Genomic DNA, 26,519 nt, shown 5'->3' with positions numbered 1-26,519 from the left:
TAGGAAGCCATGGATTTACGAAATTTAGATTTTCTGTGCTCATACGATAGATTAATGAAGAAGCTAATTTTACACTGAACTGATATTCGGTTTAAAAAAAAAATATTAATGAAAGTAACGTAAAATAAACTTTCTAGTTGATTTTGGGGCCCCCTGATGTCGGGGCCCGGGGTGACTGCCCCGCATGCCCCTGCCTTTCTCAGGCTCTGTGTGTCACTTAAGACATTTGATACTTGACGGGATTGGCTTACTCGAAATAGAATGGAAAGAATAGTTGCTACCGTAAGCAAATGCCACGTTTCAACAATCGATCAGGATAAGGCTACTAGGCTCTAGATCAGGATAGATTAATAGACACTACGTCACTTGCAGGTATCCCATTTCTTCACAAGTACCAACGGGAAAACAGAGTTATATGTGAGAACCAATCCTTAAATAAAGCTTCCAATGAACTTAAATAAAAATTTAAATCCACGAAGAACAGTTCGAAAGTTGATTTGAAGTTACAAAGAATTATTTAAACTTTTAACTAGATCGAGTACGACAAGGTTTTTTTTTTTTCGTTTAGAAGAATGCATTTTTTTATATTTTTATTAGTTTTCGCCGGGACTTTCAGAAACATTCAATCTGAATATAATTTAACCATTGTTCACATAAGTGATTTCCATTCTCATTGGTTTGAATTTAACGAACACGAAAATATTTGCTCACATCAAGAATCTAAGGAAGGAAATTGTTTTGGTGGATTTGCACGTCTTCTTACAAAGGTAAAAATGTTCCACTTTAATGCCTAGCATATTCCACTTTTAATACATTCTTATATTAATTGTAATCTGGGTAATACAAATTGGAAGATTGTTAATTTTATAACCGTCGTTGAATAGATGACCCAATTTTCGGGTTTATGACTACCAATGTTTATCTCCGCAGCTTTGTAATTTTGAACCATATCTAGAAGATAAGGAAACTCCTTGATCAAGTACTGGGAGAAATTTGAATTTGTGAAGGACTTTTCGATGGAACTTATCCGCACATTTGCGTTACATAGAGGAAACCCACGAAAATCTCACAGAGTTGACCTGACGGCAAAGGGACTCTAACCCATGATCCGTCTACCACTGAGGATATTTTACATCAGCACTGTGGTTGGTGCGAAATTCGCATCGATCAGCTATCGCTGGGATTCAAACCAGGTTGGCCTCATTGGAAGGAGAACGCTCTATCCATGGCTCTGCTAGATAGTTCATCTTATAATGCTCGTTGAACAGCCGCCTCAATTTTGGCCTTACGACTTTTAATGTTCAACTCTGTAGCCTTGTAATTTTGAACCAAATCCAGAAGACAAGGAAACTCCTGGATCAGCAGACTATTCATTTACAAAAATCTTGAATAAAATATATTTGAAAGGCGAAACCTTGGCGAAAGATAACTTTTTCTTAGGGTTAATTGAGCTTACTTGAAAAGCACTGTTAAATAAGATAGTACTGAGGTTAAAGTGCCCCCTGATTTGGCGACAAATTTCAATAGTAAAATGTTTGCTGAAACTGCTTTTTGGTTATCATGATATTCCTTTCTTACTGTTTCAGTTTTTTATCGTTACTGCCACAATTTTTTATCGTTATGTGATTGATTCTTGGCTTATTTTCATATGTATATACATAGGCATGTTTTCAAATCATCAAATATCAGAGGCCTCCCAATTTTACACCTTCACCGGTTCTGATAATAATAAAAAAATTAAACGTAAAAATTAAAACATAAAAAACTTACAATCTGAATAAAAAGCTCGGGTTTAGAGTAGATTTGGGGGCCCCTTGTTTTGATTATAATTCTTCTTCAGTTTTGCAAAACATTAAAAACTAAAGTCGTCAAAAAATTAAGACGTTCGCCAAATATTTATTTTTTTATTTTATATATTTTTTAAGCACAAAAACTACATAAAATGAAAATAATTGGTAATTTGGGAATGTGCCGTCGACCTGTCAGCGCTCGCGAAAATGCGCAACTCCTTTGGCGCCATCATTACCTAAAAGAAACATTCGAAACACATTTCATTTATCAAATAATAACAATAATATAATAATAATAATGAAATAATAATAATAAAAAATGTAAGTGTAAAAATACGTCATAAAAAAGTGTAATAAAAAGAGTGAAAACAAAGTAAAAACTTCTATTTCTTTATAATTACACATTGAATTATTCTTCAATCTAACCATATATATATTATTATAAATCATTTCGGCGGCCAAAAATCCTTGATAGCTTTTAAAGAGCAAACAAACAAGTCAGTATATTTCAACACGCTAAAGAAAACTAACTCGCGTATTTAAGGATTACACAGTAAATAAAATAAAATTCGCGGTTATTGGCGCGGGAACTACCTTTCTGCGATAATATCGGGTTTGGCGAAAATAGTCGACGGAATAATACCAAATAATTAAATTAAATAAAATAAAAATTATAACATTTAAATAAAATAAAATCAATAAATAAAAAAGTTAAGTTTCCTTGCACCGGGCTAATCGAAAAGTGCCGTTGACGGAGCTGAATTTTGCATACAATTGAAATTTGAAGACTGTTTTACACTTTTAAACAATTTTTTTTAAGAGTTTGTTACAGTTAATTATGACTGTCGGGTCGGGCTAAGTATTGCCTTTCAGCGCCCTCTTTGAAACTAGCCCAAAACATTAATAAATAAAAAAAGACATGGAGTTCAGTGAGAATGAAACTCGTTTATGATGCAATATTTTAATATCTGAAACGTTGAAAAGTTTCGTCAACGCTGCTTATCTGATGGGCTCATAAAAGCCAACTAATTATTAACCGATTTAAATCTACTCATCAAATATTCTATTTTTAAAAAATTTTACTAATTTTGAAAATGCTTAAGTTTGTCCGTTCTTTATGGCAATATAGTATACATAGTTTTTTTAAAATTATTTATTTATTATTTACCTCGGCAAAAAATTCACTCTAAGACATGCTGATAAACAAAAAAACTTCGAAATAAATCCATTTAATTTGCAGTTTTTCACTACCACGGAAACCTCATCTTTTGTAATAAGAACGTTTATTTTTATAAAATAAAAAATAAATATTCAAGTAAATTCTTAAAAAAGAAGGTGCCGAAAATTTATAAAAGATATCGTCGCCATAGCACAAACCTGCAATGCTCCGGACGAATGACTAGGAGAGTTCTTTATATAGACAAACTATAAGTTCTCTCAATTATTCCACGGTACGTAAAAATGCGTTCGGTTTTGCCTCTCTCGGTTAATGAGGTTTTTCAATTTTTTTTATCCCCTATATTTATTTTCCATTTCTCGAAGACAACTTTAAGTTTTCTGTATCAAATCTGGTCAAATTTTATGACTATCTTGATAAATGTTTGTGAAGAAAATGAATATCATAAATATTTTTTTAACGGATGTTCTAGGTACGAGAGTTGCGTGAGAAAGAGAAGAACATTTTAGTTTTGTCGTCAGGAGAGTTCTTCTACGGTTCTTCTCATCACACTTTGCACGGATGGAAAATAGCCAGTCTTCTTCTTTCCAAATTAAAACTAGATGCAATGGTAAATATGTTTTACTAATAAGTATTTTAAGTAAGGGACGTTCGTTGTTGTTGTTGATTTACGTCGCACTAGAGCTGCACAATGAGCTATTGGCGACGGTCTGGGAAACATCCCTGAGGATGATCCGAAGACATGCCATCACAATTTTGATCCTCTGCAGAGGGGATGGCACCCCCGCTTCGGTAGCCCAACGACCTGCACGCGAAGTCGAGCACTTTACGGTAGCACAGTATAACGAGGACCCATACCGCACACCCTCGGTCCCTACACAGACTGATCCAAGTGGGTCACCCACCCGCACACTGACCGCAGCCAGTGATGCTTGACTTCGGTGATCTGATGAGAACCGTGTCTTAACGATCAGTCCACTGCGGGACGTAAGGGACGTTCGAAAATAGAAAAAAAACAAGTGAAAGGAAATTTTCAAGAAAGAAATTTATTTTCAGATTCTACATACTTTTCTTTCAATTAGTTGCCAGAGCCGTAATGGCTCAAGGGACAGAGCGTTCGTCTTCCAAGGAGGTAAACCGGGTTCGAATTCCAGCGATGGCTGGTCGAAGTGAATTCCGCACCCAGCTCGCACCATCCACGGTGCTGACGTAAAATATCCTCAGTGGTAGACGAATCATGGGTTAGAGCCCCCTTGACGTCAGGCTATAACCACGGGAGGTTCTCGTATTTTTCCTCTTCGTGTAAAGCAAATATGGGTTAGCTCCATTAAAAAGTCCTGAAGGAAGGCAAGTTTATCCCAATACTTGATCCAGGAGTTCCCTTGTCTTCTGGATTGGGTTCAAAATGACATGGCTACGGAGCTGAATATTAGTAGCCGTAAACCCAAAATGGGATCGGTTGTTCAACGAAGGTTACAAAATATAAAATGAAATAGTTGGCAAGTTTGTTTTTAAACACTTATCATACCTTACCATTAGATTTAGAATACTTTCTTCATACAAACTTGCCGCCTGCTCCGTTAACCAAGACGTCAAATAAAGCTGAGTCACAAATGATGAGTCACAAATGTGCCAGTGAATGCATGCAGGCTGACTAAAAACGCATCACTGATCGTATCTTGAACAGTTTAAAGACACACCGTACAGTTTACCTACATAGTATAAGCTGTTCCTAAGAAATGCTTCTAAGGGTGACGGCATTTTATTTTTGGAGGAGGAATAAATTACTAATATCCCTGTATGTATATAAAAATTCGAACTAAATGGTTATTTCATGTTTTATTTTTTAGAGCTTGTCTAACCACGATTTTGGAAGAGGAATTCTGGAATTATCAGCATTTTTGTACAAGTTGGATTTTCCTGTACTCTGTGCTAATATGCAGGCAACGAAATCGTCCTTTCTTCACAGCCGAATCAATAAGAGCATAGTTTTAAATGTAAATGATGAAAAAATTGGCATTATTGGCTATTTGCACCCGCATGCTATCAAAAAGTCGAGACCAGGTAAAAATGTTATGATAACTTTAAAAAATTTGATTGAACGATTTTATTTTAGAGTAATGATTAAAAAAAAAAAATAAGAAGAAGCTATACAACATTCGAATACGCCACCTTGGGGAGAACACCGTTTCCATTTTCCCGCTCCCAGATAGCAAAGTAAGGTATAGTTTAACTCAGCAAAAACCTTTCAATGTAAACCTAAAAAGGTTTGTTATGCGGTTTAAGTGTAAACCTTCTAACCTTAAAACGAGATCTGTGACTATCTGCTCTATTCTACGCACCCTAATCCAGTGTTTCCCTAAGTGTGGTACGCGTACCCCCAGTGGTACGGGAACAGTTTAGCCGGGGTACGCGTTCTTATGTGAAATATCTTGCAACAAACGAAAATTTTAAAAACAAGGCTAGCGATTTACGATTTCGTATTTTTCTATTGGCTATTTTTTGCAGAATAAATAATTATTGGTGTCAACAGCCAGTTGCGATTTGTAACTTTTGTGCATTTTTTTTAGTAAAATATACATTCTTTTTTCTATTAGTGGTACACAGCGTTACGAAAATTTTAGAAAGGGTACACAAAAGTCGTAAGTTTGGGAAACACTGCCCTAATCCAAAACCTTGGAAAACAAGCTTCTATATAAAAACCTTAAATCGAGGTTGACTTAGGATTTTCAAGCGTAAAAAAAAATCCTTTAACAAAGCTATAGTCTCCAGGTGAAAATCTAGGTTATTATAAGGTTTCTTTTCGCAAAGTCTTGCATGCTCAGCTAAAATCCAAATTGTCTTGAAATTTTATGAACCTATTGATAGTAAGACGTCGGCTAAAACGTCATTATGGACAATACTTTTTTAAAAAATTAATTTTTAATCCTTTTAGGATGAAAGGTTTGAATTTTTTGCTCTAGTGAAAAAAGGTTTCAAATGTGTTCTCAACTTCAATGAAGGCTCAAATGTGTTTCATAATACTTTCTGCAATGTCTAAAATATATTGCGTAATGCTTACTTTAAGCATGATGCTGTTTTGAGTTACACGTAGTTCTCAAGCTTAAAAAATTTCAATATGATTAAAAGCAACATTCTTTCAACAGCTTGCGGAAGCTTAGGTAATGCAATACCAAGACGCCCGTTGGCAGAGTGGTAGCTCTCGTGTCACAGAACCTGGGTTCGATCCTCGGGGCCGGGCAAAGGTTAACTCAGCCTTTCATCTCTTTAGTGGGTCGATAAAATGAATACCGAGCATTCTTGGAGACTAAACACTGGGGGTTGACCATCAGGCCGGAACATCTGCACTCCAGAGGTCAAGAAAACTTATATAGGCACAAGTTGTCCCTTTATGGGTTGTAGCGCCACTGAGTCAATATCAACCTACCCATTGAATTTCAATGAAGATTAAACTTCCAGGAACATCCATTGAAAAACAATATGTAAAAGTACAGCCGGTATAGTTAACTTGAGACCATAAATTTCTCCAGAGGTTTCCTTGGAACTCTATTTTCTATATCGACTTGCCTTCGTAATTTTATTAGGCATTCATTTGAAATTTGTGATACACCCATCAAACATTTATATCATGTACTCTTTCCTGTAGCCGTGAGTGTAGAAATTCTTCCTGAATTACCCATCATTGAAGAGGAAGTAGAAAAACTCCAAAACAAAGGAGTCAACAAGATAATAGCACTTGGACATTCAGGGTATTACACAGACTTAAAAATTGCCAAACAGGTCACGGGAGTGGACATTGTCGTCGGTGGAAATTCGGACATTGTTATGGAAAAACCATCAGGTAACAATACTATATTATACTATACTGTATTATAATAGACTATACTGTAGTATATTATACTATACTAAACTGAACTGTATTTTATTTTTATTTTATATCCGTCGCTGAACAGTCGACAAAATTTTTAGTTTAAAACTACTAATGTTCAAAGCCGTAGCCTTGTAATTTCGAACCCAATCTAGAAGACAAGGAAACTCCTGGATCAGTACCCCCATAGGTATGATTTGTTATGGGAAAATGTTATGAGAAAACGTGCATCAGTCACCATTTACAACTTCGGCCGGCGGGGATAGAACCCACGACCTCTCGGACTTGGGCCCAGTACCCTACCAGTCAAGCTATCCCGGCCGCTATACTGCATTATATATTATATTATGTAATGTTACATTATATTATGACACTCGATGGCTGAGTGGTAGCGCTTCGCGCTCTCGTGCCACAGGTCCTGGGTTCGATCTCGGGCTGTCCAAGATTGACTTCAGCCTTTCATCCCTTTAGTGGGTCGATAAAGTGAGTATCAAGCATGCTTGGGGACTAAGCACAGGTTTAACGCGTTTCGCTGACCACTCAACCGGAACATCTGCTCCTACACCCGAGAGCGCCCAAGGTCAAGAAAACTGAGATGGGCACAAGTAGGCCTTGGAGATCTATGGGCTGTCTCGCCACTGAGTTCAGTAGTTTAGTTTCATTATATTACAAAACACTTATTTCAAAATTTTTGAAAAAACTTAATTTAATTTTCGGATTTTATTAAAAAATATTCTATTTTCAGAGTTACAAAAAGAGTATCCGAGAGTTACTCTGAATGAGGTGAATCAGAAGACATTAGTACTTCATGTACCTCAACACGGTAAATATATTGGAGTCCTGAGAATCACTTTCGATGAAATGGGGAATGTCATAGCAGAAGATGGACAACAAGTTTTGTTAGACAGTCATGTACCACAAGGTAAACAAGCTCTTTACAAATTTGCTTTGTTACCTCATTTGAGCATGACAAAATGTGAGGTGAGAAGCTGCAAACAATACCAGCCTTCATCTATGAAACCCAACGAGTGTCTTATATTGGGTGTACAAATTAGTTCGGTCCGTTTTTAAAAAATGGCTCTGCTGTTATTAATGTTATATAGTGACAGCTGGTTTCGGTGGTTTCAGAGGGATTAAGCATCTGTCAATAATATTCAGTTTACATCACTTTGAGTTTCATACAAAAACCCTGTTTTTTACTTTGTTGAATGTGTCAAATTTTGCGGTAACAAAGCAGCATTTGCGGGAGGTTTTATGTTTCTACTTTAATTGGAAGAAATGTGCAGCTGAAGAGCATCGAATGCTTGTAGAAGTTTATGTTGACAATGCTCCAACTGATAAATCATGTAGGGAATGGTTTCGACGTTTTAAGAATGGTTAATGGTGAATAAAGAAAGGCGAATGATAAATGGTGAATAATGTTGAATACTATAAGCTGCTACAAACTGGTGATTCCATTACGGGTGATTGGTATAGGCTACAATTGAGTCATTTGAGCCGTGCATTACGAGAAAAAAGGGCGGAATACGAGCAAAGACATGACAAAGTTATTCTTCTGCATAATAGCGGTCGGACTGATGTCTCAAAAGTCCTAAAAAACTACTTGGAAACGCTCAAGTGGGATATTTCATCACACCCGCTGTATTCACTGGACATTGCTCCTTCTGATTACTGGTTGTTCCGAAGGATGCAGCATGATTTTGCAGGTCACCAGTTCACTTATTTCGCAGAAATCGAAAATTGGCTCCTAACTTGGATCGCCTCAAAAGACGAGACATTTTTTTGAGATGGAATTCGAAAATTACCTGAGAGGTGGGAAAAATTAGTAGCCAGCAATAGACAATCTGTCAATTAATCTGTTCATTCTTTTCAATTAATCAATTTCAATCAATTAATCTGTTCATTCATTTTGTTCTAAAATAAATGCATTTTTGACCACAAGAAAAGGGACGGAACTAATTTGTACTTCCAATATATTAGTGAATTGGAATTATATTTTTGTAGTGGTGGATACACTACGCAAAACAAAGTCAATTTTTTCCCTTTATACTTTGAATATTAATGTTCTCTAAAACAAAATAATAATGACCCAACAATTATCATTTCAGATGAAGAGACATTGATTTTCTTGAGGAACGCCAGCCAGTTGTTGGATGAACTTGCTGAAGATTATCGGATACCTGACAGAGATGAGGTTTTGGCCACTGTAAAAGTAACTTTGGATGGAAAACCACGCAGTTGCCGAATGAATGAATGCACTTTAGGGAATTTTGTTGCAGATGCCATATTGCATAGGGTCAACAGAAATGATAACATCGACGCTGTTGTCATCAATTCGGGCATGATACGATATTCCATTCAAGCTGGTAAGAATTAATTATTAACTTTAGTGGTCGAAACTGTATAAGGAAATTTTGTTACCTATTCTTCTCAACTATTGATTGATATATTGAAAGTAATTCTCAAAACAAAATAAGATAAACACAACTGAGTTCAGTTCTAAATTGAAACTCACCTCTCCAACTAAGTTTTATGCGGAAATTTAATTACTGTCACCGTGAATGTCAACAATCACATTGTCGCTTTGGTGAATTATATTTGTTACATCCAATTTGATATTAATTTATTCCTTAATATTTTTTTGATATCTGGTGAGGGAAAAGAAACATCAGTGTCCGGCATGCGACTATGTGATTGTCAGCATTCACCGGTGGAAATCAACTACCATCCATCTTGATCATTCACAGTAACATCTATATCAGCATTTGAAACGTCATGGCTTACAACACAAACGGTTTTTTTTTCCTTCTCTTAATTGAAAATAATTGCTAAGAGAGCAAGTGCAAATAAAATTCACTATGTTTTTTTTAATTTTTAAATCAGGTAATGTGACTGCGAAAGATTTAACGCATGCATTGTTTCTGGGCGATCTCCTGGACACTGTCCAAATGAACGGTTCAGAACTGAGAGAAATGATGGAACATTCAGTCGAAGAATACGACATCACAGGAATCACAGCCTCTGGAGCCTTTCTGCAAATATCTGGTAATTATTTGACGTATCTGTGAATAACCGGAATGGGTGGTCAATGTTCGAAATATATACTAGAAGTGCCAATGTCCGGTATACCCTGCATCCATGTTTTTTTTTAAGGTCAAGTGCCTTGACCTTAAGCGGTTCTCCTAATCTATTCTTACCAGATATTAAAATATCGAATAAATATAATAATATTCAACGAATAAATGAATATTAAATAGAATATTTCAGATATTCACCAAAGCGACAACGTGATTGTTGACATTCACCGGTGAAAGTGGACAATCTCTTGAATTTGGTCGTTCAGGTTAACATATCGACACAATTTTTCTCTAGACTCTCTCAGTTTATTTTTGGATAGCTCATTCATTGGGTATTTTTCTATTTTAGTCGAGCTTTGTATGAAGGGTAGTTAGGGAAAAAATTTCAAAAACACATGCGGAAATACCTACATACTATGCAACATTTGATACATTATGGTTATAATTTGATTTATTTACATTTTAATGATACTTCAACTTGAAACAAATAACTCAACGAACTTCAACTATATTAATTTCAATGTTTGGAGTCACAACAGTATTTTACTTTAACATAAACTCGGTAAATGCATTAAAAACTAAAGAAAAGAAGCATACTTGGCCGATCTTTGTTGATCATCTCTCCTCTATGTTATTTCTGAAGCACCATTCGAACTAAAATAAAGCTCTCAATTATTATGCTACCTGCTAAATTAATTAGAATAATTAAAAGAAAAATGCAGAACAGTTGGTTTTTGAACTTTTCTATCAGTTTATTTTAGTTTTTCGTTGTCCACGCGAGAAACAAATTTTCATTCAAAACTTTGTAAACGTCTGCGTTTAAGCATTCGCGCTTATGATTACTCACTCCCTTGACATTTCAGTTTTTTTGTTGCAGACACAAAAAAAAAAATATTAAAAAATTTTCATCCGTTTTTTGATATTTTATATGAATTAACATCAGTGTTTCAGATAACACTCGGACGTTCACCTCCTGCCCGCTGCTCTCGGTACCTCCCATAACTGCTTTCGTAGTTCCTTTAGGATTGCTTCGCTCACTACCTCCCATAACTGCTTTCGTAGTTCCTTTAGGATTGCTTCGCTCACTACCTCCCATAACTGCTTTCGTAGTTCCTTTAGGATTGCTTCGCTCACTGCCTCCCATAACTGCTTTCGTAGTTCCCTTAGGATTGCTTCGCTCACTACCTCCCATAACTGCTTTCGTAGTTCCCTTAGGATTGCTTCGCTCACTACCTCCCATAACTGCTTTCGTAGTTCCTTTAAGATTGCTTCGCGCACTATCAGCCAGAACTACTTTCGTAGTTCCTTAAGGATTGCTTCGCTAGGATTGAAGTGCTTTCGTAGTTCCTTAAGGATTGCTTCGATCGCCGTCTACCAGAACTTCTTTCGCAGTTCCTTTAAGATTGCTTCGAGCACTACCAGCCAGAACTACTTTCGTAGTTCCTTAAGGATTGCTTCGCTAGGATTGAACTGCTCTCGTAGTTCCTTTAGGATTGCTTCGCTCACTATCTCGCTAATTGGAAATACAACATTTTCATACTTTCATAAACTCATAAAACTTTTATTCTAACATAGACTCCAAAAATAAATTAAGAAAAGATATGGCAAGGAAATAAAAAAAAAAAGCTGGTCGATCTTTATTAATTAAACGCACTTTCCAAATTTTTGTTATGAATTTAGGTTGTACTAAACGTATTGCACTAGCGTTTTATAGTACGGTAGTATTTTATTACTTTATCTGATGTTAAATAATATCGTTTTGCTATCTAGCCTTTTCAAAACAAAACTTATTTCAAATTTGAAATCGAATTTGGCAAGGATCAAGTATTTGTATACATACAACAGGAAATTTGTTCCCGAGCGGTATCAAATTTGGCAAAATAGTCGACGTGGCAGGACGAAACACTTCTTTATGGTGATTAAAGACGAAAATTTCGTTTTACACCAATCGTAGGAAAAAGTAAAAGTTTATACTTGTTTCAAAAATCGTTTGAAACTCTTTTACGACTCCTAGCCAAAAATATTCTACAAACTTTCGTCTTTATCTATTTAGACACATTGCATGAAAATATTTCGTTACTGTAAAACCGTTTTAATATGTAAAAGATAAGTTCGGTTTGCGCGTGACTCACAGTTTACAAAACTAAAGAAGAATTCAACAAAAATATTTATTTCGAAAATCAATGCCACTTATCGTGGCGCCCTCTCTAATCAAAGATTGATACTAAAACAAGCTACTAAGAAAAAAATTAAGTTCCATGTTAAATTAAAAATAACAAAATAAAAGTAATTAAATAATTAACAAAATGTTTGTAGTATTTTAACAGTACAACAAAATTGGTCGAACAGTAACTGAGAAATCGAAATAAATATATACGACTTTCTTAAAATCTGATCATTAGATCAAAAGTTATTCCGTTCATTGTACATGAAATAAATAAATAAATACATATATATATACAGTCGAGCCACGCTATATCCGGTTTCTGTGGACAGGTGAAAACTTGGCAATTCGTTTATAGCGAAGTCTAATTTTGTTTCTTCAGCATATTTCCTTTTCTCTTTCATTTTTTCTAACTTCAAATTTGCTGGAGTTGCAATAAAAAATGACGGCATTTCTTTACATCGTGTCAAATCTTACTCTTTTATGCTCTTCGCTTTTAAACTAGGGCTAAAAAATTGTTAAGCAGTACATACCATTTCTATGTTGATGGAAGGCTATAGGAAATACCGAATTCTTTACTAAATAATGATGAGAGGGTAGCTCAATGGCTAGAGAGTAGGACTCCGATTGAAAAGGGTTTCGGAGTTAATCCACCCACCGATTACATGCGATATACGTGCTCATAAAATCTGCGGAATCGAGGCCGGTCGCTGAGTAGTATAGGAGGAAAATTTCCTTCCCTTCAGAGATCTATGTCAAAATTGAGGAAATCGTCGCACAACTTGTGATGGCATGTCTTCGAATCATCCTCAGGAATGTTTCTCAGACCATCGCCAATAGCCCATTGTTCAGCCTTAGGGCGACTTACATAAAGTACCTACCTATTGATGTGAAAATTGGAATATAGTCGTTAGGAGATCACTATAATTCCTTCCATAGAATATAAAAATTAGTTTTTTCTTTTTAACATTCCCTCCATTTAATCTGTTAATAATTTACAAAGGCATTCTCTTTATTCGCAACAATACTGTGGATGATTGAGCTATTGTAAACAATCACAAGTTTCCTATACCCGGGAGAAATTTAAAAAAACTTCCTGTGTATTCCTCCGCTTATGTTACGTGTGAACAGGCTTAATATTCCTGGAAGTTTTATTACTGTGATTTGAGTTTAAATTGACGCGTAATTTTACCATTCGTAAGAGTTTTCCGTAAACATAGATTCTAGCGGGTAATGAGCCTAAAACAAAATTTAAGAAAATTAATATCACAGCATAAAGTGTAAGGTTTGCCCTGTTTTGAGTGTTATACCTTATTTGGTATATTTGTGTGCACTAATTGTTATTTTTTTGGGTAACATCATAGCTAGCTTGCGGAGTCTTCCGAATTCATTTGTTGAAAGAACGCATTATATTGTTGTTCCTTATCCTCCAATAGACCTTCAAAAAGGAGATGAAGAGAAGTGGAGTAGCGTATAAGTCCTCCTTGAAAAGGCCCAAGCAGTCAAGGATATGTTCGGCTGAGGCTTTCACATTTGGAGCAGATTGCATAAGTCTTTCTTCCCTCTAAGTAAGAGAGACTATTCGCGTGTCCACTTGCCAACCTGGAAATAGCTGTTTGAGACGCTCTATCACTTTTATGACAGAGCGTTATATTGTAAACACTACGAGTATAGTAATATTGGATAGAACTTTTTTTCAAGCTTAGGCGAAAAAAAAAATCAATCGGAAGCAGTAACCCGGAAGTCTTACTACGAATTTCAACCTCTAGCGTCATCCATAAGGTCAACCATTCATTGTGATATGCTAAAAAAGATCAATTTTCAAAGAATTTGAGAACCACTGTACTTACCCAAATCAAAAATCTTGATGGTCCCACCAAAATATCTTGATGGTTTATGTTGGCTTCAGTGCGATTTATGATGGTTCAACATCATTTGATGGTTATAATCATCCAACATTTTCCATAATGCTTTCAGGGTTTTTGTTAAGCCAGCCTTCATCTCATGATGCTACTTTAATACTATGATGTTGAATCATCAAGAGATTCTTATGGACCAACAATCCATGATGGTTTAACAAGAATTCTTGTTTGTCAGAATATACCATCAAAACAATTTTATTTTTTTTTGTTGTCCCATCATAAATCAGTCCGAATTACTACATTGTCCATGATCGTTCCCACATTTCATTTCTAAGAAAGTTTGAAGGAAATTTCTGATGGTTTAACATGAACAAACCATCAAAACAAGTTGCTATTCTTATATTGGACCCTCATAAATCAGTCCGAATTCCTACTTTGGGGTGATGGTTAATTATGTTAGTTACCATCAAGATTATGCTGATCCATCAAAATTTTTGACTTGCCGGATCCATGCGGTGCTCTACTACTTCAAACAAACAAAAGGTTGTTTTTGTTTTTCAGGACTTAGAGTGGTTTATGATTTAAATAAACCTCCAAATCACCGTGTAAAGTCTCTGATGATTCGAAGTGACCCATCGTACACCGAAGTTAAGTCAAGCAACCATTACCGTGTAGTAATGCCAAGTTTCTTGAGAAAAGGAAATGATGGTTTCAAAAGTTATTTAAAAGCCGACAATAATACATTCGGTATGTATTTCTCACCCATTCACTTTAAATAATCAGGCATGCTTTTAAGAATAAATTTTTTCTTGCAATTTTATTTCATATGAATTTATATTAAAATCGTAGTTATAATTATAAATACTAGAACAATTTACATTGTTTACATGATTATTCATCCGAGTAAAATAACTTAACGCGAAATATTTGCATCAACTTATACTTTAAGCATTGGAAATGAAATATTTCGAGCTATAAATAAAAATCTGATGATCGTGTAGCAGTTTTCCTTTGTTTTCTGTGTATTTTTATTAGCCGGAAAATCACATGATAGGATCCAGTTTACGCGCATTAATTTTCTTATTGGTTTGGCTGTCATCAGCATAAAATTGATAGAAGTCATAAAGGTATTGTTTTTCCTAGAAATATTTTTGTATTCCTATAATTTAAAGGTTGTACTGTTATTATTACGTTTCTGATTGTTATTTTCTAAATTAAGAGCGTAGGAGGAATGTTTTTATTATTATTATTGTTAGAATAACATAATTCTACATTTTAAGATAAAGTTCGGTGTAAGATCTCATTAACCGTTTTACAATTATTTTTTTTATGTACATTACAATACTATACTAATATGAATTACAGAAACCTTTTTAAGATTATTTTCACCTGGAGACTAGCTTTAATAAAGGATTTTTTCAAGCTTTAAATTTCTAAAACAACCTCGATTTAAGGTTTTTATATGGAAGAATGTTTTTCAAGGTTTTGGATTAGGGTAATGGAGCAGATCTCGTTTTAAGGTTTGAAGGTTTACACGTAAACCGCATAACAAACCTTTTTAGGTTTACATGAAAAAGTTTTTGCTGAGTTAAAATAAACCTTAATTTGCTATCTGGGTTGTAATATTTTATTTTAATTTCAGGAGAGGACGATGTCACTCTTTTGATTCAACACATGAAGGAGTTTGAAATCATAAAACCGAAGATCGATAAAAGAATATCCTTTTACAACCAAGAACCAGATCATCCCACCGATGAGAACGAAGGAACTAGAAAATACCCTCACAATGAATTTAAGCTTTCTACAATTTTTGGAATTATAAGTCCCTTACTGTCTGATTTAGAGAGATCGTTTTTGGAATCGGTCATCATAGAGACGGAAAAAGAAGAAACCATTCCATCGATTGATGCTTTGGAAGCCTACTTAAAGGTTAGGGTAAAACACTTCCTAAAGGTAGAAACCATATCCGTAGGTAGCCACGATGACATAATGACAAATTATAGAGATGGACGCGCTGCAGGAACCAGAGATACGATTTCAGAATCAGTCATTAATGGAACTAATGAAAAGCAAACCTTCTTGACTGATCCAGATCATGCCGATTCCATGTCTAAAAATACTTATGCAACAGCTGAAACATCCAGTATTCGTCCTTCTACGGAAGATGTAAAGGACGCCCAATCCATACACGAGCTACTTTTACACTCTTTAGTCCAGTCAATTATAGAGAAGGTAAAAGAAAAAGTGCAACTCGTGTGAAAATTTGGTGGTTACATTAAAAAAAAATTTTTTTTAAACAAATCTTTAGTAAAAGCCACGACTATCCAGAATTCAGTTGACCAGAAAGTTCAAATAATCGGAATTGTCTAAAATTTACTGATACACTCGAATTTCCATGGTAAAATGACCAATCGCTGCCCTTTAATTTCATTTTATTAACAAACATTTAGTTCAGAAAAAGTGCCACCCACCTGATTTATGTATATACGGTCGGACTTCTATGTAGCGAAGTCGGAACGTTTTAGAGAGAAAAGTGTGTGCGGGGGCAAGGGGAAGGAACAGTGCAGGCCTGACTTTTCATTAACATATTCTGCATTTTGCCTAGAATAATACTCTATGTGGAGAGTGAAGCATTCTAATAGAAAAGAATACAGTGTGAAGAAAGGGGACTCATGGAAGAGCAGTTCTAGAACTGACCTTCAAAAACTACAGAATTATAGAAATTCAGTTCAACTGGTAACGCCTCTGCTTATAGGAACGAAGTTAAGGCCTGAGAAAAGAAGCAACTGATTTTTTTTTTTTTTTTAAACTAGAGTCGATATCAAAAACTATTTCCAAAACTTTTGCAGAATTAAATAAATTTGCATAGATTTTCAATGTGTGATAGGTAACTGTAAATTTATAGAAAGCAGTAAAATTTTTTAAAATTCATGATTTTATTAAAAATTAAACTGATCTGTGATAAACAGCGTTTGAAAAATCCCAACCCACCTAGGTCTTCCATCCTAAACCTGGAGTTTATTGGGTTTTTGATAAAAATACTGTTTTTTCAGAAATACTTTAAATTTTTATTCCTGAGTACTAAATAAGAATACATGTTTTGCTTCTAACAAAAAAACTAAATATTTGGTAACTATTTATAATTTGTTTTGTTGCAATGTAAATTTTTTTTCGAAGTTTTAGATTGTTATGCTATTATTTTTTATTTCTTAAGGATAAGCAGATTGTTACATAAAAATTTAAATCTACACAATTAACTTTTTCTATTAATGTCTATTAGAATAAAATTCAAGCCTAGATTTTAATAATCATTTTATTCAGTTAACATTGCAACTTAATATGTTGTTTTTTCTTACTTAAATTTTTAATTAACTTTTGGTTGCTTTAAAATTTGTTCATATTTTTTGCCAAATTTTTTAGTAATATTATGTAAAATTAATTCTGAATAACAGTTTTGGATGGAAATAATTTTATGTAAGGCTTATCATAAAAGTAAATACAGAACATTTTCTGTTCAAAATGGTTAAGTTACATATGTTTTTCAATAGTTTTTTACAAAACTTTACCTGATAAGGTGATATTACAGGTTTACTTTATAATAAAAGTATACCGCTTTCAGTTTTAAACTGTAAATTTGCGATAAAATAAAATATCAAATCATAGTAGAGAATAATATTAAGAATGATAGAGGATGATAAAGATATGTTACTAGTAAATACCTATAAATGATCAAAAAATAAATAACTTATCAGTTTTTGTTAGTTAAGGAACCTTACCAATTTTCTGGCCATAGGAATGCATTGATACCTTTGAAAAATCGTTCTAGACACTTTCATTCATGTGTTTCACTGAGAACTAATGAAACACATTGAAAATTAAAATTTTTCTGAAACATAATTATATTTTTATTTCATAAAAATATTTATTTAAATGAATTTTTTTTTAAATATTAAATTGAGCCTAATGAACAAAAGTGGAATCATTTAAGGTGCTTGGATGTTAGTATGGCCAGTTTTTACTTGAAATACGACATAATTTAACATGACATAGTTAAGAAAACTACTCTCATGCATAACTCTAATTCAACTTTCTTTGGGCATAACTGAATATTTAGCAATTTCGGCCCACAACTGAATATGTGATGCACGTCTAGTAGTAAAATATTGTTGTAATTATATTTTCATTGTTTCTCTTAAATTTTTTTAGTTACTTTTTTCATTTAATACATGAAAAAAATTGGTATATGTATATTCGATACTGGTGGTATATGTATATTCGATAACAAACAATACTATTAAGGTTCTTAATTTTTCAGAAAAGTCCCTAATTTTTAAAAAAAAGTCCTTAATTTTTGCTTTGTTAAAAAAAGAGTGGGAAGCCTGATGTTTCTGTGGTTGCAACTTCAGAATCAATAAGAAGAAAATCATTAATCAATTCATCATCATTAATTTCGTGGTTCTCTCTTAACTGTACCCATATTTTTTTGAGTTCTTCCAAAGGAATGTCATCTTCTTCCTCCGCACTTTCAAATGTAATATCATAGTTCCATGATTTAGAAATTTCTGCTATGCTTCTTGTGAATTGATTTTTGACATATATTCCTGTATGAAATGCAAATAAAAAAAAGGAAACTGATTTTACCTCTTTCTCTAAAAGGCTCTATATGGCTGCGAAAATCAATTCTAAGTCATTTCCTCCATAAAATGCGTTAACAAGTTGGAAATGTTCGACATATTTTGAGAAATAAGGAAAGTGGATCCCAAACAAAAGTTTGTTAAATAGAAAATTCCCTTCGTTATTTGGAAGTTATTTCATGCAGAAATTTCCAAAAGTGTTCTTGTTTCCTCGAAAAAAATTGAGAAATTCACTAAATGGAAGTCTAACTGTATATATAATTTTTAGGAACAACCATTACAGTTTTTTCTTTATTGTCATTTTTTATACGCGTCTACCTCCCCCCCCCCTCCTTTTTCTGAAAATAAAGTAATATTTGAAATTGTGATTTTTGGTACTCATATATGTCTAGAATTTGTAATCATTTCAGAAACTTTTTCTGTTAAAAAAAAAACAGCTTCAGTCGTAGCAAGTTGGAAGCAATTGAAATGTAGAATAGCTCTTATTGGATTTGGAAGAAAATCCTTTGCTTCTTTGAAAATATCTCTTATTGAAGAGTTCTGACAAGACCCAAGTGGATCAATATTAAATGAAATTCAATATTGTTAATTAATATTGAATTTATTTAATATCTGAATTCATATAACAATATCATAGGAGAAGAGCAGTGTTGAATCAATAGATTTTTCTTGTAATTCATGATAAGTCAACAATTTAAACAAAAAAGAAAATTCAATTGCTCAATATATTTTTTAATAATGTTTTTTTCTTGGAAAAAAATATGCAAAAATTAATTTGAACTTCCATGTGAAGTTCCTTCTTGATAATACCATTACTGCAAAAGTTTTTATTTAAATACCTCATGAAAATTCAATATTATTTAAAATATAAAAAGTTTTACACGCAATAAACATTTTATGATAAAAGGACTCATTTAAGTTTGGTTGGAGTTTTCAATAAACAACTGTGCAAAATTGTTACAAATGTATTGTCATTATTGCTTCTATTTTATCATTGTTTTATTGATTTTTCCTTCAGCTGTTTATTTACATTACACTCTGGAACCTCGATGATATCATGAACAAAATTTGAGTTCTTTAAACATTTGTTATAGCTTAATTCATTTCACCTTTAATTTCATCAAAACAGTTATCGAATTTCAGAGGCATTAAAAATTCTATCTTGAACTCTGATTCTTAAGAGGAGGCTATACCTGAAGAAAAAATTTTCATGGCGAAATCACCTGCCTGCATCTATATTTTAAAATTTCAAAGTTTAGAGAAAAGGGTGTTCAAGTAAACCAAATGTCAATCATAAAATTTCCAATTCTGTAAAAAAATAACAATAAATAAATAAAATTTAAAAAAAATCAAAATGCAAACAAATAATCGCATCTGTTAAATTTGTGTACATTTCAACAATTTGAATTTTTTTCTCCATTAGAAACTTCGTGGTATACTCTAGGTTTATCTGAATTCAAGTTCACCTGAACTCAGTTAACCTAAACCTTGTGTACCTGAAGAGTACACTAGATTTCTTTAAACTATAAAAATTCGTTGAAGGTTTATCTTGAAGAAATTTTCCTACGGTATAGCGTCATCTTATTGAACTATTTCTTGCAGCCTGAATTATCCATTCCTTAAAAGTGTGTATAGATAAGAATGTCCATACTGATAATTACTGAGTTAGCCCTTTAACAGGAAGTTTACATTAACAGCAATATATTAAAATATATTTTGGATTGAACTTGAGTAAAGGAAAAAAAAAATCATATGGTTTATTTGGTCAAATTACTTTGAATTTTAATATGTTTTTTTATGGGAGGGGGGGGGAGGTGATAGGCATACCATTATTCATTAGAGGCTAATAACTTACTGATTTATATTTCGTTTGAAATATAAAATAAATTTTCGTGAAATTTTGGAAAAAATATGGAGGAATCCATAAGGAGATATCAAAAGCAGTGCACATGCCGTGTTCTCTTTTGATATCTTTTAGTAAAATGGCAACTCCCTGTAAATATTCCTTAAAATTAACGTTCGGCTACAAAATTTGTTCCAAGGTTTTTCATCTAAGATGAAGTTATTAACATCTAGCACAGCACAAATTGAAAGTGGTAAAGTAAGTTCACCATGGATATTTAAAAATTGGTGGTGAGTATACTTACCACGGCCTCAGAAAGGGCTAATGGATGTGATGATTGAAAATAATCACAAATATAAAACAGCATCAGTAGACATATCAAAGGAGAAAACAAAAGAATTTCTGAAAAAGAAGTAAAGACTAGTGAACACGGGGCAAGAATATTCTCGGAGAACGAGAATATTCTAAAAATATTAAATTACCACACACTATAAAATATTCTGAGAATATTATCCTGAAGTCAAAATTTGGAAAATTATTGAGAATTTTGTATATATATATAAAAGTTCTCAATTATTTTCCTTGAACTGAACTTGAAGAACCTTGCAACCCACATTGATTTAGCGTACACCAGTCACAATTTTGAACACTTCGGCCAGCATGGATCGAATTCACAACCCTTCAGACATGGGCCCAACGAGTCAGGCCTGCAAAATCAGATATAAAAACAAATTTCCTCTGAATGGATGGTTGGCTGAATGTAAACAATTACCAGCTTCCCAAACCCGGAAGAAATTTTAAAAACTTCTGGTGTATCCCTTTGCCTATGTTATGTTTATGAGGTGATGTGTGAACAGGAAGTTTTGTTATTACGATTTGAGTTTAAATTTACCATTCATAAGAGTTTTCTGTAATTTATAAATTTTAACAGGTCGTGAGCCTGAAACAAATTTAAGAAAATTAATATCAGAGCATAAAGTGTCAGGTTAACCATCTTTTGAGTGTGATTTGACTATTATTTGTGTTATATAGCGCTGTTTGTTATTTTTTGGGTAGCAAGCTTGCGGAGTCTTCATTTTATTTGTTTCGTTAGATCGAAAGAATGCTTTATATTGAAAACACTACAAGTATAGACGGTACATTTTTTCAAGCTTAAGTGCTGATGACACTAGGCAACCAAGTGGAGGCAACTAGTTACGAAACCGGTTTTTGGTTTCTCGTTTGTGATCACACGTTACAACCTTCGCTTGTTCAACCAACTCTGAATAGGACGGCACTGGTATTGGACTATTATAGTATATAGCAGTCCAGTACCAGAACTTATATTTTTCAATAAAGTTTATTGCTAAAAGCTCTTTTAATTATCACAGAAGCGATTATTGACGATGTACTTGAAGTAGGCGTTGAGCTGATAGCTGAGTTTCCGAAAGAAGAACTAGAACAGAAAAAAGGTGATTGAAAAGCAAAATAATTTCTTTCGTTTGCTTTCAAAATTTCATTAGTACTCGGAAATATCTATCAAAATCAGTCAAAATGAGTTTAAAAAGCTTAGCGTTCAAGCTATATAATTTTGAATTTTCAAATATTTAAACATTTGTAATTAGTAATATGATAGTTTTTTTTTCCATTCACTTTTGAAATTCAATAATAATTTGTAACTTTTAATATCTCCACAGAGGAAATTAGTTTATTCGCATAATCTTTGTTATTTATGTCCCAAAAACAAGGATACGTTTGAAAAATCTCAAAAAAAAAAAAAAAAAAAATACATATATCACTAGAATTCCATTTAAAATAGTCATAGTTAGAAGATTAAACGAAGTTTAAATTTAAAAGATAAAAATTCAGGATGCGTCAGAATCAGCACATGTGTATTTTGTTTACTAAACGGTTGCTAGTTAAGGTTGAAAGTATTTGGAAACTACTATATGACACGTTTCAACTAATCTGGTTGCTCCACTAAAGTTGAAAGGTTTTAACTTCAGTTGCTAGTTGAAAGCAACCATCATGACACGTTTCAACTTCACCGAAACCGCTAGTTGCTTTCAACTAGGTTGCCTCGTGTCATATAGCCTTTTAGGCGCAAAAATCAGTTGGAAATCTTACGACGAATTTATACCCTCGGCACCATCTGCAGCTTTACAAGGTGAACTAGCCATAATCATAGTTTTTGATTCACTCAAAACGATCTCGATTTTGGGTAAAAAGAAAAATTAACATTAAGGGGTTCAAACTTTCGACCGCTTTTTTGACCAAACTATAGGGATCATATTTGCCAGATTGCGAGTACCTTCTATATTTTAAGGGTTAAAAATCCAAATCTATCGAAAGAAACTTTTGTTTATTCAAAGCATGTTTATGTGACTCATTTTGTAACATAAAATATCGTCTATTCTAAGTAATTGCATATTTGAGGTGTCCCCCTCGAGGCAATAAGATCCAGTTTTTAATACGTGAAAAACCGATCGCTAGATCAAAAGTTATTTAAAGTGGTTTGTCTTGCGAACAAGGAAAAATTAACAAAGTACATTAACTAAGGAGATTCATTAACAAAGCTAAGTGTAAATTTATGCGCTTTTTTCCCCGCTGCATAAGTTTTTATCTGGTATAATAACTAGACGGAAAAACTTTCCTCTAATTTTGTGAAAGTTTTTTTTTTATGGTTTTGTAAAAAAATAACTAAAACCTGTGGTATGTCTTGACTTATTGTGAAAGGTCGTGATTTTGTAAGAAAATCTAGTCGTAGTTTTCTGGATCTTAAATTACTGTACCGAAGCCAGGTTTTTTGTTTTAGTAAGTAAGTGAAGTAAAACGTGCTTCTTTGAAAAAACTTCCAACGAGTTAAAATCATACAGACATCACAGATTCAGTATTTTCAAAAGTTAAAAAGAAATTCTTTGAAATGCCCTTTTAGCGATTTAAAAAAAAAAAAAAGAGTTATGAATGATTCGTTTTCAGCCTCTTATTTTTGCAAAACTGACCCCTATTCATACAGCAGTTTAAGAATTGCGATTTATGAATCAATAACGATCGATGTTGCCGATCATGAAGAATCATGCATGACGAATGGATGTAGAACAAGACATTAACCCTTTGCTTATGGTACAATAAGTAGACCAGAATGAATTATATTGCCTCAAATTCCATGAGTGATATGGAGCAGTACTTAATTAACTTCACGTTAATTAACATTTTAACTTATGAGGAGAAATTTAGCTCAACTTTAGCAAACCATTTTGCTTATAAACATATATGGCAGTACTTTTACTTTCGTTACTTGTACCGCCGGTACAAGTAAAAAGTGCGTACTTTTACTTGTACTTCGTTACTTTTTAAATTTAGTACTTTTACTTGTACTTTCGTTACTTTTTCAGGGAAAAAGTACAAGTATTTGTAACAGAAATGTCGAATGAAATCGTTACTTTTTTCGAAAACTCGGTAAGCTTTCTAAAAAAAAAAAAAAAAAAAAAAATTTAATTAAGAAAAAATACTTATGCTTTTTTAAATTTATAAAATTAATGCGCAATATATATGCATTCACAGCTGACTTCGTGTTTAAATACTTTCTGCTTCAACTTATACTGCATATTCAATTATTTTTTACTAGCTCAAAGATCACAAAGCTATCTGAAACTCCGTGTTTGCTTTGTTTATGTTTGTGCTTTTGAAACACGTTTCCAAAGAGTAAAACAATTTTAAGTCAATGGTAATTTAAATAAATAAAAATAATAAACTAAAAATTAAAATCAATAGATAAAATTTCTTTTTCGTGCAAATCCATAAAAAGTTTGATATTAAAATTATATTTGATTTTAAAATTATATTATACGATTATATTATAATATTCTTCCGAATTTAAAAATAAATTAATATCCATAACTTTCAAAATTAAAAATAATTAAACAAATAACAACAATTTTGCAAAAACATTAAAGAACAGAAGAATATTATTCAATAAAATTTTAGGTTACTTTGAATTTTCGATTTCCTAGAAATTTACTTTTAAATCGTTACTTTTTTTGTTCAGTACTTTTACTCGTTACTTTTTAAAAGTAACGTTGCCATATATGTTTATAAATGATCAGCTAGGACTGACTTCATAGGTCACATGTGTGGGTATCTGTGATCTTCTTCTTGGATTGCAGTGCCCGCGCCGCTAATAAAATCGGCAAGAACCGAATCGTTACAATATTAATACATCCTTTAATTAAATCAATGCCGCTGCTTTTTAAAATCAAAATTTTTACTACATAATAAATCAAAAGTGCAATATTTCAGCTTTTTTTTGTTCTTATTTATAAAATTTTATTTTTTCGAAGTTTGAAGATTTTTTTAAAAGAAGCGACAGTTACTCACAAACCTGTGAAACAGGTGTTGTTAGCACTTTCCTGTGATATACATAGTGTAAGAGTTAAGGGAAAATGTGGGTGGAGAAACCTATCTCACTCAACAGGGGGTCGAATTCTTATCTTATTTTTTATTGAATGAACCATAGAAGGGAGTTTCTTTTGTTATCTATCTTAACAGAGAACATGAATAGATTTCCAAAAACTTTCTGTGCTCATGTTCCATATTATTTAAGCCGTTTGAGTAAATTATAGTGAGAGCACATATCATTTTTAAGTTCGTTTGGTTTGGTGTTAAATTTTATCAGCATGCCGAAAAGGAAGGATTTGAGTCTTAATAAGACAAATTCGAAGTGTTGCAAAACTATGATAAGCTTCCTAAATGTAGTCAACATGAAGCTTCAATTAAATTAGGGATTTCCCAAACTGCTCTTTTCAACATTCTGAAACAAAGGATAAATATTTCCGAGGAAATAAAAAAGAATGGAAATCTGTCAAGAAAGCGTAAGCGTGAGGGAAAATCGGAGGAAATTGAAATGACTCTGTTAGAATGGTTCAAAAATGCACGTGAACGAAGATTTCCAATTTCCCGTGGAATTTTATTTCACAAAGCACAGGACTTCGCGAACTTATTTGGTGATTCTGATTTTAAAGCTAAACGATGGATGGAAACAAGGGTGGCTAAAACGATGAAAAGATCGCAACAACATTGTCTGTCGTAAATTGCATGGTGAAAAGCAAGATGCAGATTTTAGCTCTGCCGCCGATAGGGTAAACGACGTGTGGCCAACACTCATTAAAAACTATAAACCAGAGCAAATTTTCAACACGGATGAAACAGGATTATTTTTCTGAGCACTTTCTGAACACACACTGCTGTTTAAAAACGAATTGACTGGTGGATGTAAAAAAATTAAGGAAAGACTAACCGTGCTGCTTACATGACAGGAACTGAGGAAAAAAAAAACTGTTAGTGATAGTGAAGAGTTTAAAACCTTGATGTTTTAAAGGAGTAAAACACCTGCCCACCAGTTATGCCAACAGCTATAACGCATGGATGACATCCAGCATCTTCACAAAATTTCTTCTTGAATGGGACAAGGAGCTGAAAAAGGAACAGGTCGTCTTACTTTTAGACAATTGTTCTGCGCACCCTGCTGATGAGGACTTGCGTTTGAAAAACATTAAATTTGTGTCTTTGCTACCCAACACTACAGCTATTATTCAACCCCTTGATCAGGGAATCATAAGATCATTCAAGTTTCATTACAGAAAAATGGTTGTTCGAAAAATCATTTGTGACATAAACTGTGACAACTCTTCGGAACTCTTAACTGCAAACAAACTATCGAAATCCCTTACTATTTTGGAATCAATGCATTTGATTCGTGACTCATGGGACATTGTTTCGACCCAAAAAATATCAGATTGCTTTAAAAAGTGTGGATAAAGCACTGGCGATAGAGCTGAGAACTGTTTCAAAGAAATGCTCAGCAATGAAATGGACGAGAATTTTTCACGTTACGTAGCTATTGACGATAACCTGCAAACATCAGGAGAAAAATCTGATTCTGAAAGAGTTACAGACATCAAAAATTGCCAAGTCACTTCCAATCAAGAAATAGAGGAATCAGAAGATGAAGTAAACTCATCAGTGCCATCTTCAACGGAAGTCAGAAAAGCACTTAATGTATTGCGGCAAGCTTTAGAACAAAGAGGAGGAAATATCGAAAATTACAAAAACTTCTATGAACTCTC

The 26,519-nt window shown here is 33.3% G+C and overlaps 1 protein-coding gene across 1 annotated transcript; it reads left to right on the top strand.

Annotated features, from left to right (window-relative positions):
• The first annotated feature begins 455 nt into the window (after positions 1-455).
• Positions 456-16,868, top strand: LOC107451812 (snake venom 5'-nucleotidase). The gene is made up of 9 exons (XM_016068040.4): positions 456-767; positions 3,440-3,577; positions 4,818-5,031; positions 6,614-6,808; positions 7,581-7,757; positions 8,944-9,201; positions 9,719-9,880; positions 14,500-14,685; positions 15,581-16,868. Exons 1-9 carry the CDS (start codon positions 573-575, stop codon positions 16,195-16,197), a joined length of 2,142 nt encoding a protein of 713 aa, XP_015923526.3. The 5' UTR covers positions 456-572; the 3' UTR covers positions 16,198-16,868.
• Positions 16,869-26,519: the final 9,651 nt, after the last annotated feature.

This window comes from Parasteatoda tepidariorum, chromosome 7 (assembly GCF_982258835.1).
Source record: "Parasteatoda tepidariorum strain Cologne lab strain chromosome 7, Ptep-v5.0, whole genome shotgun sequence".
NCBI lineage: Eukaryota > Metazoa > Arthropoda > Arachnida > Araneae > Theridiidae > Parasteatoda > Parasteatoda tepidariorum.
This window is presented reverse-complemented; position numbering and strand designations above follow the sequence as displayed.

Bases quoted from the DNA above. Each gene is read 5' to 3' on its own strand.
- LOC107451812 (XM_016068040.4), top strand. From the start codon at position 573: ATGCATTTTTTTATATTTTTATTAGTTTTCGCCGGGACTTTCAGAAAC. The intron at 768-3,439 runs GTAAAAATGTTC...CGGATGTTCTAG, and splicing joins TTGCACGTCTTCTTACAAAG to GTACGAGAGTTGCGTGAGAA. The intron at 9,881-14,499 runs GTAATTATTTGA...TTTGTTTTTCAG, and splicing joins AGCCTTTCTGCAAATATCTG to GACTTAGAGTGGTTTATGAT.